The sequence below is a fragment of the Eschscholzia californica genome, unplaced genomic scaffold (genome assembly GCF_041429995.1).
Source record: "Eschscholzia californica isolate CP2 unplaced genomic scaffold, dmEscCali1.0.p SCAF_1, whole genome shotgun sequence".
NCBI classification, from domain to species: domain Eukaryota; kingdom Viridiplantae; phylum Streptophyta; class Magnoliopsida; order Ranunculales; family Papaveraceae; genus Eschscholzia; species Eschscholzia californica.
In genome coordinates this window covers 33,993,613-34,006,283 of record NW_028238198.1, presented here as the reverse complement: position 1 = coordinate 34,006,283, position 12,671 = coordinate 33,993,613, and the positions used below count along the sequence as shown (strand labels likewise).

The 12,671-nt window shown below is 36.5% G+C and overlaps 2 protein-coding genes across 3 annotated transcripts; both read right to left on the bottom strand.

Moving 5' to 3' along the window:
- Positions 1–430: 430 nt before the first annotated feature.
- LOC147566279 (delta(7)-sterol-C5(6)-desaturase-like) lies at positions 431–4,079 on the bottom strand. Its single transcript, XM_086652782.1, has 3 exons — positions 3,564–4,079; positions 1,729–2,034; positions 431–961 (listed from the first exon to the last, which is right to left on the bottom strand). The coding sequence occupies exons 1-3, from the start codon at positions 3,781–3,783 to the stop codon at positions 669–671; spliced, it is 819 nt and encodes a 272-aa protein (XP_086508908.1). The 5' UTR covers positions 3,784–4,079; the 3' UTR covers positions 431–668.
- Positions 4,080–7,219: 3,140 nt separating this feature from the next.
- LOC147566278 (protein ABA DEFICIENT 4, chloroplastic-like) lies at positions 7,220–12,123 on the bottom strand. 2 transcript variants are annotated; one of them, XM_086652784.1, is made up of 6 exons: positions 11,800–12,123; positions 8,317–8,515; positions 8,066–8,166; positions 7,832–7,960; positions 7,678–7,766; positions 7,220–7,585 (listed from the first exon to the last, which is right to left on the bottom strand). In XM_086652784.1, the coding sequence occupies exons 1-6, from the start codon at positions 11,860–11,862 to the stop codon at positions 7,555–7,557; spliced, it is 612 nt and encodes a 203-aa protein (XP_086508910.1). In that variant the 5' UTR covers positions 11,863–12,123; the 3' UTR covers positions 7,220–7,554. The 2 variants fall into 2 exon arrangements, with proteins under 2 accessions (XP_086508910.1, XP_086508909.1); XM_086652783.1 differs by having other exon boundaries at positions 7,220–7,589; positions 11,800–12,077.
- Positions 12,124–12,671: the final 548 nt, after the last annotated feature.

The following is a 12,671-nucleotide window of genomic DNA, read 5'->3' as shown; positions in this document are numbered from 1 at the left end:
TCGTGTTGCGAAGACTTCAGTCGACCCTAATGTTAGGGTCGACTGGGGTTGGATTGCCCGTCTGAGGCCAAAAAATTGAATTATCGACCTTACCCGGGCCTAGGTTGGAGATGCTCTAACCAAAGGAAGAGAACTATATATGATATTTAAATCAATTTCCTTTGACCGCAAACATCTATTTGCCCCTGGACACAGATTGACTTGTCCGAAACCCAAAGCAAGGCTTCGGACTGGGACAGTCCGAGCCTTTGTTTTGGGTTTGAGACTGGTGAGTCATCTAACTATAAAATAATCCTTGTGCAATCATCTAACTATTGCTGGCTTGGCATTGGCCTTCCCTGTGAAGAGAGAGAGACGTTTGTGGCGGGAGTCAAGTTGACAAAACTTTGGAAAAAAAAGAGAGACGTGATGAAAGTATCAAACTCAAAGATAAGATAAATGCACATTCACATAAAAATAGAACATTTTAGAACACAAGAACTCAAATACAAACAAAAGGACCCTCAAATCCATCTTAGCCTCTCATAACCAAATGCCTTCAACAAACTCCACAATTGCCGAAACCTCAATTAATTAACAATTAGTACAATACTAATCTCTCAAGGGGTTGTTTTAAATTTATCAGACTTAATATCTGAAAGAAAAATAACAAATACCCCCCAAGTTTCTCACTCTTCTTTGGCCGATTCGAACACAGGGTCACGAAGAGTACCGAATAAATGATCCATCCATATGGTGTAATGACCATAGTTGTGCCGATAAGTTGTGTGATGAATTGTATGATAACCAGCACCCATTACAGGCCAGAGCTTTCCGTGTATGCAGTCATGAATGTTTGCCGTCCATATAGCCTCGATGAACAATAAACAAATGTGAGTTGTGAAATGAGTTGGGATAATGAAGAGTGCTATAACGTGAGGAACTGCCTGTAATATCCCGTCTATCGGATGAAATGCCAAGCCTTGAAAACAAACAAGAAAGAAAGAAATTAACTATGATGATAATTTCGTCACATACTACCTATCCATGAACGGTAATCGCTAAACTGAAAGGATACAGTGTGAATAAGATGGATTTACAGGCACAGCAAAAGTACACGAGAAACTAAGGTGGTGCTCGTCTTTTCATTGTATGAATTTGACTCGCCTGAATCTAACTTGTCTGAATTGGAGTTGTGTGACTATGACTTGTTTTATTGATGGACATAATGGTTATTTTAGGTTATTTCAGACAATGTGCTCTCGATGGAACTTTTTGTGGCTAACTTAAATGGCTCCAAATCACACTGATAGCACTGACGAGTAAACACACAAATATGGGATTAAATACATAAACATATGCTTCAAAATAAATTAACAGATATTGGTTGATTGCTACTTGGTGGATCTCATTCTTCTCCTAGTGTCATGAGCTTCAACACTCTCCACCACTAGATCATATAATGCTTTCCTCCATGACAATTCAAACGGAAGTGGCATGAATATCTCCTATACCTAGTTGGCTAGTTGAAGGTATGCAAGAAGAAAGGAAATAGTCAATCTCGTCTTTAGATCTTTTTGAAGCGGTGAAAGAAACGGAATTGTCTTGGATGGTTTTGATATGTGTCCGTACTATCCATCTATTGTTTCAGAATGTGTGTGGAAACAACTCGGTATTTAAAGCTCACATTAAATCAGATAGCAGACATCAAGTATGCAAAATAGAATTTTAATAAAACGTACAACTTACCGGCAAATGGAGAGAGTGTGTTCTGCTTGTTATAGATGTGATGAGTCGCATGAAGAAGCTTGTATAAGGGCTTTATGTCATGCAATTCTCTATGCATCCAGTAAATCCCGAACTCAACAAAGACAAGATACACTGCCAGATAGAAAAGGTAGGCAGGATATCCTATGTCGCTTATTCTAGAAAAGCACCTTGTCCAGCCAGATTCAACCATATATTCTGAAAGTGTTGGAAGAGCACAGTACCATGGCATAGCCTTCATTGCAACATATATTTGTAAAAGCATTGATTTTCTTGTAGGTATAGCATCTGCAATCAAAAGTCAATTAGATCCTGAAACTGTTATTTTTCACCGAATAAGCATTGCTGCAAGCTTTAGTATCACAATCTAACTTTTCTTATTTAGGTTGAAATTCACTTATAAAAGGCACCTTAAAACAATAACAAACAATCAACCAATAATTGAGGGAATGCGTTTTTCTTTGAAAGGGAGGAAAGAATGAACTCTTATACTAGGTAGCAGCGTGTATTCGTATAGCAAAAAGACAGGTTTCTTCATTGAAACAAAGATGGGTTCCCAAACTGAAACAGCAGGTCTGATGGGCACCACAAAACTCTAGAGAGAGCTAAAATTTAATTTACGAGTGACTTTTTTGAAGAGAGGTAATGTATGCTGTCATGTAAGGTGCATTAATTATATAATTATATGATTGCAGATCCGCTCATACGCGAATACTTCACAATCAATTATAAGGAATTCTGATCAGTGTTCTTCTTGGATGTAATACTTCATGGTATGCAAATGTGCAACTACGTTCAAGTTTCCGTACAGGATTCTTACATGGAGGTATGAATAATAACGGTCTGATTTCTCGATTGATTTCAAAATCATCCTCCCTGTTTCGCGTGACTGCTTGAAGAAGTGGTGAAGGTTATCAAGACTAAGAGACGTTAAATTTCTTATAACACATAAGTCATTAGGACTCCAATATATCGTATAGATCCTTAAAAACCCAAGTTATATATCATGGTAGATACTTAAGATTACATATTTTCAACCGATGGGTATGAGACCAGATTCGAATCTAAGGTTTCCAAGAAATTAAAGGAAATGGGTAATGAGCTTCAAATTTTTCTTGTTGGAATATCATGTCATCCACGTAAATAAGTAAATAAGTGTCGCTCGCAAAGAAGCTATAGAATTCATGCCGTAGTTAGTGTTTAACTCGGATAAGTATTCACAAGTTCAACCTCTGGAACTGATGTATCAAAAAAAAAAAGACAAAGTATTATTTGCTCAAGGGAATGAAAGTGTTGACCCCAAACAACTCGATATTCGATTTGAATCCTATGGATTCTAACTTAACACGTCTTAATCACTAAACAAGAACCAAGAGCCTGGGAATTTCTTTTGTCTCTTGATAGGTTTAAAATCAACACATGCTCCACGTTAACCGAAAGCAAAAAAACACAGTGCTAGGCTCAAAGACGCCACACGTGAGGGGGCGTGTGAGAATAGTCCCACATGGGAGAATGGGTATTTTGCAACCAAGAATATAATGTCTAGGTCCTCTCCACTCGTTGCCAATTGGTTTTGATTTGGATGAAATTAGCCCTCAATAGTTGTTTTGGAAATTAAACACCATTAGCATCAAATAACTACAAGTAGAACTAGTCCTCAAATAAGATCAAACTCCTCATTAACAGCATAACAGATTATATAAAACCTAATACAAAAACGCTACATTTCCATCAATCAAGCTGAAACAGAACAAAAATCAAAGAAGATCCGGAAAACAATTCAAACAAACAAAATCAAAGATCAAAGCAAAATATACCTTCAGGAAGATATACATTTTTCTTCAAATAGTAGATGTAGAAACACCATAGAAATCCAGAGATGAAATAAAGCAAAGTTCCTCCAATGTAATTTCGAATCCAAGTTTGTAAAACGTGAGGAAGAGGTTTCCATAGATTTGAAGGTAGAAGGTTATCAAGAACAATATGGTTGTAAAAGGTGGTTTCATTAACGAAAAGCTGTAAGTAATCCTCTTCCATCTTTAGGTTATCAGATCCCGGCCGGCGAGGGGTATTTAGCCGGAAAAATCAAACCAGAAGAGAAGAGAATCAAATGAGGTGGAAATTACTCAGATACCCGTGACGTCTGGTCCAGCGAAAAGGTTGTAGAGAGAGAAAGAAAGTAAAGAGAGTTCGGGAGGAGATATTGGAGTGATAGATCGAGGGACTATGAACGTGCATTTTTTCGAAGAATGGGCTACCATTAAACCTTTATTTATTTTTATTTATTTTGTATAATCAAGCCATGTGGCTTTCTCAACAACAACAAAAAAAAAGCCATGTGGCTTGGGTCTGCAATCGGCATATGACCAACGTGCCCATTCTTGTTCAACATATCTAGGCTATGTTTTCGTGCGGAATGGAATGTGATTCTCACACTCTGATTCCAGAGAACCAAGATTATTTTAATGTGATGTTTGCTTTGACCAGTAATAAGAATGTAATAAGAATTCGATTCCTGATAGATCTCTAACTTAGCGTTTGGTTCGTATAGGAATAGGTTTGTTAATTTTTGTAAGTCTTGTTATATATCCTTTTACTTAAGCTACATAAGTTATATGTCTACTTTGTTATGTAATTTAATCAGTATTATCTATTCAATTTTGTAGATATGAATTAGTAGTGCGATACGTAATATTCAAAATTTTATTTAAAATTAATAAAGTTTTGACTAATTTTTTTTTTTTCTTTTTAAACGTTATGGAATCGATTGGAATGACCAAAGAACTAGAGAAGAGAAAGAAACTAAAGAGAGTAACATTCGAGGGAGAGAGATGTTATGGTGGTACCTAAACTCTTATGTTTTTAATTATTTTAGTTGTAATATTATGTTAAGGACGATTTTAATATTAGTCATTCTAATAATTTATTAAGGATATATTTGTCCATAAATATTAAATAAAAATCATTCCCGAGAATGAGAATCACAAACCGACTCCATCCTTGGGTTTGTTATCTCGTATAAGGGGAATCATATCCTTCTGGGAATAGGATTATCCCTACATTCTCGCGAGCCAAACAGTAAACGGGATTGCGATTCTCCGGAATCACATTCATGAATCACGCGCCAAACTGGCCCTAGGGTTCATTCAATTTGAATCCCAATCGGTAATGATCTAGGAAATTTGACTTTTACATCTGTCTAGTTTTTCAATTTTATTTCTAAAAACTACAATTTGTTGAGTCAAGTTTAATCTTCTCGGTGTTGTAAAGCAATCCCACATTGGTGGGAGACAGAAGTGTGGTGCTCCTCTTAAGAGGTTAAGCATCCTTCCCTAGTGAGGCCTTTTAAAACCGTGAAGCCCAGGTGTGCCAAAGCGGACAGTATTACTAGCAGCCCGGAAGGCTGGTCCGCACCATCCTATAACACGTTATCAGCACGATTCGCTCTACTATGATGTGGTCTTGGGATGGTGTGTTGTAAAGCAATCCCACATTGGTGGGAGACAGGAGTGTGGTGCTCCTCTTAAGAGGTTAAGCACCCTTCCCTAGTGAGGCATTTTAAAACCGTGAGGCCCAAGTGTGCCAAAGCGGACAGTATCACTAGCAACCCGGAAGGCTGGTCCGCACCATCCTATAACACTCAGAAGATTTTCTTATTTATCATTTCTTTGTCTTAGTCATTGGGTAAGTTTGTCACAATGGGTCCCCGACAACTGTCGACTTGCAATTGCCCACAACTTTTGAACAAAAAAATTCAGTCTCTTTCTTTCACATCCACCATCACTGACCATCACCACCATCGTCATCGACTCATCGACATCATTTATCTCTTTCTGTCTCCAAGCTTCCTCTTGAATGGTGGCTTGAAATTGGGAGTAGCTATAAAGACACTCTTACGCTCCAGTTAGTTCGGTGTCTAGGTTTAAAACATAATTGAATGATACGGATTGGATTTGATTCAACTTTAGGCAAACTTGTAATGTTTATATAGGTTTCGATGACAATGGAAGATCACCAACTGGGATTATAAGGTGGTAAGAGATCAGTTTGATGAGAGCCACTTGACATGGTCGTCGTTGGATAATAATCATTGATCATATGATCGTATTTTTTTTGGCAATAATGATATGTAATATGAAAAGTGGATCTGTGAAACTATCTGACCTTCTGTATAGCCGTCGTTCTCTTGGGCGGAGCAAAGCTGGAGTTGTTAAACTCACTTCTACAGACCTCCATGTTGTCTCTCTTATCAGAGCAAGGCTCAAGTGGCAGGGTTGACTCATATCAACCTCCTCGTTTACCTCGAGGCCACAGTAGGATTCCAGGTATTTAGGAATGCCGAATTTCCATAAAGATCTCAGTTAGAGGTGGGTTTAGGTGGTGGAGTTATTTCAAGTCCACCCCCTCAATACCTCTATTAAGGGTTTGGTTGTGTGCACGCGAGTCCTTGCCACGTGTCACTCGAGTCAATTTGTTGACTTTTTTACTAGCTGAAGCTGACCAATAAGGAAAGAAGTTATTGAGTGTTAAGTTTAGCTAGCGGAATGATGGATTTGTTGGCAACGACCATTATTGTGAAGGACTTATGCATGTGAATTAAATTTTGAGAGACACCTTGTTGAAATAAAATAAAAGAGACACACCTTTTGATCTGTGTCTGATAGTAACCATTCTCTCTAATAATATAATCCAATTTTCATTTTGAATAAAGAAGTTTTTAGAGTTTTAGAGTTTGCATTAGAGGTCTAGCACCATTGTGGGACAAATAACGTCTAAGGAGACCATTGTGGGACAATATAAGTGGTCAAGAGAGTTCACTACATATTTTGTTCGAAGTTTCTTTAAGATCGAAGTGTTGAGCTTCAAGAAGGTAAGACTGTTTTATCATGTGAGAGGATTCGTATAAACAATCTGGTTTAGCACCATTGTCGGACAAATACCGTCTAAGGAGAGAGTATTCAATACTCGACTCAGTCATAAAACTATGACTTATTATTTTACTTATTTGTCTTACAATTTGTCGAGCAAAACCGTCGAATTGGATATTCGAAAAGGACTAATAACACATTTTGTCCATCAGGATTTAAGGATCAAATTTGAACCTAGACAAATATGGAAGTCAAATAGTTCAGTTCATCGGGGGTCTAATGATGTTAGAAAGTGGTTTGCCGGATATCTTACTGAATTGACCCTGTAAGCTTAGACTTGAATTCTTCTTCTTGCTACAGTACTCATCTTTTGCCCGCATTATTAAGATTTAAGAGCTCTTTATATCCATTCTGCATTAGTGGTTTATCACAGGGATATTTTTGTTTAGGTTTTCATAAGAAGTACTCTGAAGCATCAAACACTCAAACAGAATGAAGAGTTCCACACTTCCACCCAAGGACAGGGCTCCTATAGTTTCTTTAGAGAGTGACCCTATTTACAATTTCTTCTTGGTTTTAATTATGTGAGTATAAGGTACAAAAGATTCCAAAAGCGATTTCATTACACAAGTGTTCTAAGGAATGCTTCAACTCGTGAACTTGTACGGACATAAAATCGAAAAACATGTCAGAATACAACACAAGCCAGAAACAATGCGATTTTTCTACTTGTTTTGCTCGATTTACAATCAAGTTCTATGACAAAAAGATGTTGGAAGTTCAAATTTGTTTTGTAACTTTGCTCTACAATATGTTTCTGCTCAATCAAATTTTCGGTTTGTATTTTGTGCAGCTCTTTTGGTTAGTACCTTGGTGATTACATGACTTGCTACTCCGATCGGACAGAAAAGCAGGCATAGAGATACTGAATGTCGAGTCTCTATATCATTCTCGAGTCCATCAAAATATACCTGCCTGAATCAATGAATTCTGTCAGAGCTACCACCACCAACAAAAAGAAAGCGATCGAGAAAGATAGAACAGAGAGAGCGAGAATATAGACCTTGCGGCAAAGAGATCAACAGCTAACAAGTGAATCCAAGCAGAAGCCAGTGTCAACTCACTGGAAAACAACTTCACCATACCAGGTAACTGCACAGAGATTTCGTTTACAAGTTTATGAGACGAGTAACAAAGCATATGTTTGAAATGCATACCTCTGGCAGCCAGTATTTGCTTGCAAACATCATCCTAATTGTATCAGGTGTCCAAGAAATGTCAAGAAGATATGCATATAGAGCTCCGAGAACGATATAAGGTATGCTACTCTCCATGGATCTCCTAGTCTGCATTTTAATCGACTTAATCCAATCAAACAGTTTGGTCTAGGAAAGGGAAAACAAAGTTCTGTATTGTGGTGCTCTTTTATATTTATATGTTTATACACAAACCAGGTTGGCTTTTGGAGCAAAAATCATGAGAGTATAGAATGGAAGAACAGCAACTGTTCCGAGAGTGAAAATGCTGCTAGCGATTTGAGAGTTTGTGAGCACTGCAAAAGAATATCATTCGTGAACTTAATAAAAATGAAAAAGGAAGTTTGAACAGCCTTGCTTGATCGGCTATGTGATAGACATATTCTTGCATATTTTCCAACCGAAATGTAAATTGAACAAGAAAACCGAAGTGAAGAAAGGATTACATGAAGAAGATATTCCACAGAGTTTTCGATTTGGAATAAAGCTTACTACATCTGATGTGACGACGACTTCTGCTCCTCTCATGAAACTCCATCGGTTGCTTATCTTCGCTCCGATTTTTGTCATCCTCAGGCCAATGTGTTCAGCACTACTAGCTCCAATACTAGACTGAGGTTGCATAGCTTGCCATGACTGGTCAACCTACATTGTGGACATAAAACTGTAAAGAACTTGAAGTGAAAGGGATCATTTTTTTATACCAAGAGCTCAACAAGAATTTGAAGTAAAAGCACATGTAAGAAGGGAAACATGAAGGCTAAGGTGGTATTTGTTTCTTTTTCAGATTCAAATGAGAAATCTGACTCAAGATTTGAGTTGACTCGAGTCGTATTTCATAATTCTTGTTTTTTTATCTAACTTGTAAGTCTGTCTTACTTGAATGGTTGACTATTACTAATGTGCTAATGACCAAGCAAGTTAGACTTAGACAAGTCATATATGGACAATAAAAAAGAGACATCTGATGTGCTAGATGGTGAATGTCTTAAGCAACATAAAATTGGTGGTTCTTGTTAGGATATATGGACCAAGATCAACCGTCCAAGATATATGAAGATGAGGAGGATCGACATCAAGAGATCCGACGACCAAGATGAGTCCAAGATATTGAAGATATGAAAGATATCGAAGATATATTTAGGATATCTCTTGTATAGTAATATTGAGTAGAGATTATATTATTTCCTAGTTTAGTTAGGAGAAACTAGGAAACCCTAGACCCTATAAATAAGAGATGGGTTCTAGGAGTTTAAGCATTCGATTATAATCATTGTAACGAATCACCACAAGTGTGGATAATAAAGTATGTAGCCGTTCTGGCTTTCTCCGAGGATGTAGGTCGTGAATATCCGACCGAACCTCGTTAACTATTGTGTTCTTTATTTTAGTTTGTCTTATAGTCTATCAACTAACATAAACTTTCACATGGTATCAGAGCAGGTTAATCAATCCTGATCAAACTTCCGCAAATTTTCGATTTTTTGGATCGATTAAATTATCCTGAGCAGGTTCATCGATCATGTTTCATCAAAATATAAATAAATAAGAATTAGCTTCCACTATTTCCGACGATTTTCTTGCGTCGTGATTTTACTTTCCAATCACTTTGTCGATTCGTTCGACTCTTCTTAAAATTTTAGTCGTTGTGATTAGATAATCGATAAATCACCTTATCAATTTTTTATTTTTTCCAAGTTATCTTGTGATTATCAAACTTTCCTATTCAAGTCGACTTCATGCAATTTCCATCCACCTCGTCTTACCATACATGAAGAACTTAATAGATGATTTTGACGCAAGGGAGTTTATGCTCTTCATAATTGGAACCACCCTACTGTTAGGAACAATATTCTTTGGATTGGGCAACATAGGGTTGGCATCTTCAGAACCATCTCTATACCTTTCAATCTCAGGCATCATCAACATTCTTCTCTCTAAATTCCGTATTGACTAATTTATCAATCAATATTTTTGATTTTTATCTTCCAACATTAGTCTTATGAGTACTCTCATATTAGTCCTATATTCATCTACTTTGTATTATTATCCTAGAGTTCAGATTTTCAAGAAATACATTGGTGAACTATCTACGTGTACATTCTCAAGTTCAAGGTTCGTAGTTTGGATTCGAGTTTTCAAATATCTAGCTCAAAATTTTTCGTCAGATTTCATGATGCAAGAATATCATCTTCATTGAATCATTGTTAATAAATTGAATCAATATCCCATCAAAATCTCCACTTTCTCTCTCTCTCTCTCATCAATACAAAGATGAAGATTAATTCTGTTATAATGCCAGCAATTTCAATTGGATTTATGTTCATCATAAAACCTAGTTCCTCTTCACATGGTTTTGGGAGGCACCAATAACTTCTCCCATTCAGGGGGAGCCTACTTCTAAAGCACTTGGGAATGTTTTGTCAATTTTCGTCTCCCAAACAACTTTACCTCTTTTTCTGCCAATCGATTTTTCCGGTCTTCACTTTCACATATTGACCGTTCCCATCGTTTTGGACGATATCTACTAAACCATCACTGACTTTCTTTTAGTTGGGTGATGAATCAACAATCTTCATTTTTTTTTCTCACTCTCAATATCGGTTGAGTTCTCTATTTGGTTGGATTTTTATCTCCATTCAAACTTCACAATTTCCAAACATCTTTCCCAACGATGTGCCAAGATTCCTTCAGTCGAAGAATTTCAAGTCTTCAAGCCTATTCATATTACCAAGTTGCCAAGTCTTCAAGTTCAAGTTTAAGATTTGAATCCAATCGTATGCAAGCAAAATCCGATTGTACACGAGCAAATTCATCTTTTCCAAGTTCTATCTTCAAGTTGGATACTCCACACGTTCCGCAGTCCAACTTGAGGGGGAGTGTTAGGATATATGGACCAAGATCAACCGTCCAAGATATATGAAGATGAGGAGGATCGACATCAAGAGATCCGACGACCAAGATGAGTCCAAGATATTGAAGATATGAAAGATATCGAAGATATATTTAGGATATCTCTTGTATAGTAATATTGAGTAGAGATTATATTATTTCCTAGTTTAGTTAGGAGAAACTAGGAAACCCTAGACCCTATAAATAAGAGATGGGTTCTAGGAGTTTAAGCATTCGATTATAATCATTGTAACGAATCACCACAAGTGTGGATAATAAAGTATGTAGCCGTTCTGGCTTTCTCCGAGGATGTAGGTCGTGAATATCCGACCGAACCTCGTTAACTATTGTGTTCTTTATTTTAGTTTGTCTTATAGTCTATCAACTAACATAAACTTTCACAGTTCTCCATTGCACATAGTGAAAAAAAGGGTTTCCAAAACCTTTGGAGGTCGCTAGAATATAAGTTCTCCTTGAGGACTAAATCATCTATATTTGGGGATCTAGTTTAAAGAAATTAGCAGGTGTTTTTTTTTTCCAGAAATCGACTACAATCTACGTCAGTCATTACATGACATTGATACATCACCAAAATGTGATTAGCAGTAGTTGTTTATCACATATTTTTAACAAATCACGGTGTCTTTTGGCACGAGTGTTGTTTTAGTACAATATCTGGCCCAAGAGCAGATGTCCGAAATTATATATAAAACGAATAATATAATGAACTCCTAAGCAAACTATACACTACAGGGAAAACTCATAAAAAAATGCCTAAAAGACTATCTACCACATCATCTGTACCAAGAGAACCATTTCAGTGCCAATATAATAAGATGGAGAAATTTCAAAACATGTTCATATTTGACAAAATCCCTTCATATCTAGAACTTATACAAATAAATCAGAATGAAGAGACAATTTATTTAAACTATACAAGAACTAAAGACCTCGAAATCTCCAATATAAATACCAAACATCAGATTACACTAAAATAAAAATATTTGGAGTCCATGAGAGAGAGACAGAATAAAAACCTTGAGAGATATTTGAGAAGAGAGCTTGATTGATAGTAGAGATGAACAAGCAAAAGAAGCCATCTTGATGTGTGAGAAACTATTACTCTGCCTAACAAAAAGAACAGCAACCCTTTCATTTATATTTGTAGTTTGGCTTATGCAAAGAAAGAAGATCAAACAAGCAATTAATGACTTGGAGGGAGAAAAAGAGAAGTTTTAAGTGCTAAGTGACATAAGTTTCCAAAAATATAATGCAAGCAAAAATGAGCCATATATGGGTACAATTTTGCTGCATCAAAAGTTTGCTAAATGAATGAGGGGGAACTATAACCATGTGGAGTTAATGACGCTATAGTCCTAAATGACCTATATCCCACTTTCATCCAAACTTCTTTATCTTTTTCAGTTTTTGTTTGATGGGATTTTGACTAACATGGGTCCTGGCCACGGGGGCCTAGCTTTAAGGGTGACACAATCACACAAGTGTACTCTTCTTTAAACCTAATTTCTTTACGGGACATTGACAGTCTTTCCTATCAATATTAGGACTACATCTCAATTATTTTAAGCTTTTGATTCACACCCACGTGAAAGGAAAACGTTGACTTCTAATTAAATGTCAGTTGTGTGAATCACACATGTTAATCATGACAAAAATATCTTTATTTATGATTTTGACATTTACTCCACTTTTATCTCGATACTAGGACAACGCCTCCGTTTTTTTCAATTGACATTTAACTAGAAGCTAACATTTCCTGTCTACGGAGGAGGTATAAATTAAAAGTTTAAAAAAAAAACGGGGGTGTGATCTTAATATCGAGATAAAAGTGGGGTAATGTCAAAATCATAAATAAGGACATTTTTTTCACTGATTAATATGTTTGATT

Coding starts and splice junctions, on each gene's coding strand:
- LOC147566278 (XM_086652783.1), bottom strand. CDS start 11,862: ATGGCTTCTTTTGCTTGTTCATCTCTACTATCAATCAAGCTCTCTTCT. Junction 8,167..8,316: donor CTGTGGAATATCTTCTTCAT/GTAATCCTTTCT, acceptor ATTCTTTTGCAG/TGCTCACAAACTCTCAAATC. Junction 7,961..8,065: donor TTGCTCCAAAAGCCAACCTG/GTTTGTGTATAA, acceptor ATTAAAATGCAG/ACTAGGAGATCCATGGAGAG.
- LOC147566279 (XM_086652782.1), bottom strand. CDS start 3,783: ATGGAAGAGGATTACTTACAGCTTTTCGTTAATGAAACCACCTTTTAC. Junction 2,035..3,563: donor AAATGTATATCTTCCTGAAG/GTATATTTTGCT, acceptor TTTTGATTGCAG/ATGCTATACCTACAAGAAAA. Junction 962..1,728: donor CACACTCTCTCCATTTGCCG/GTAAGTTGTACG, acceptor TTTGTTTTCAAG/GCTTGGCATTTCATCCGATA.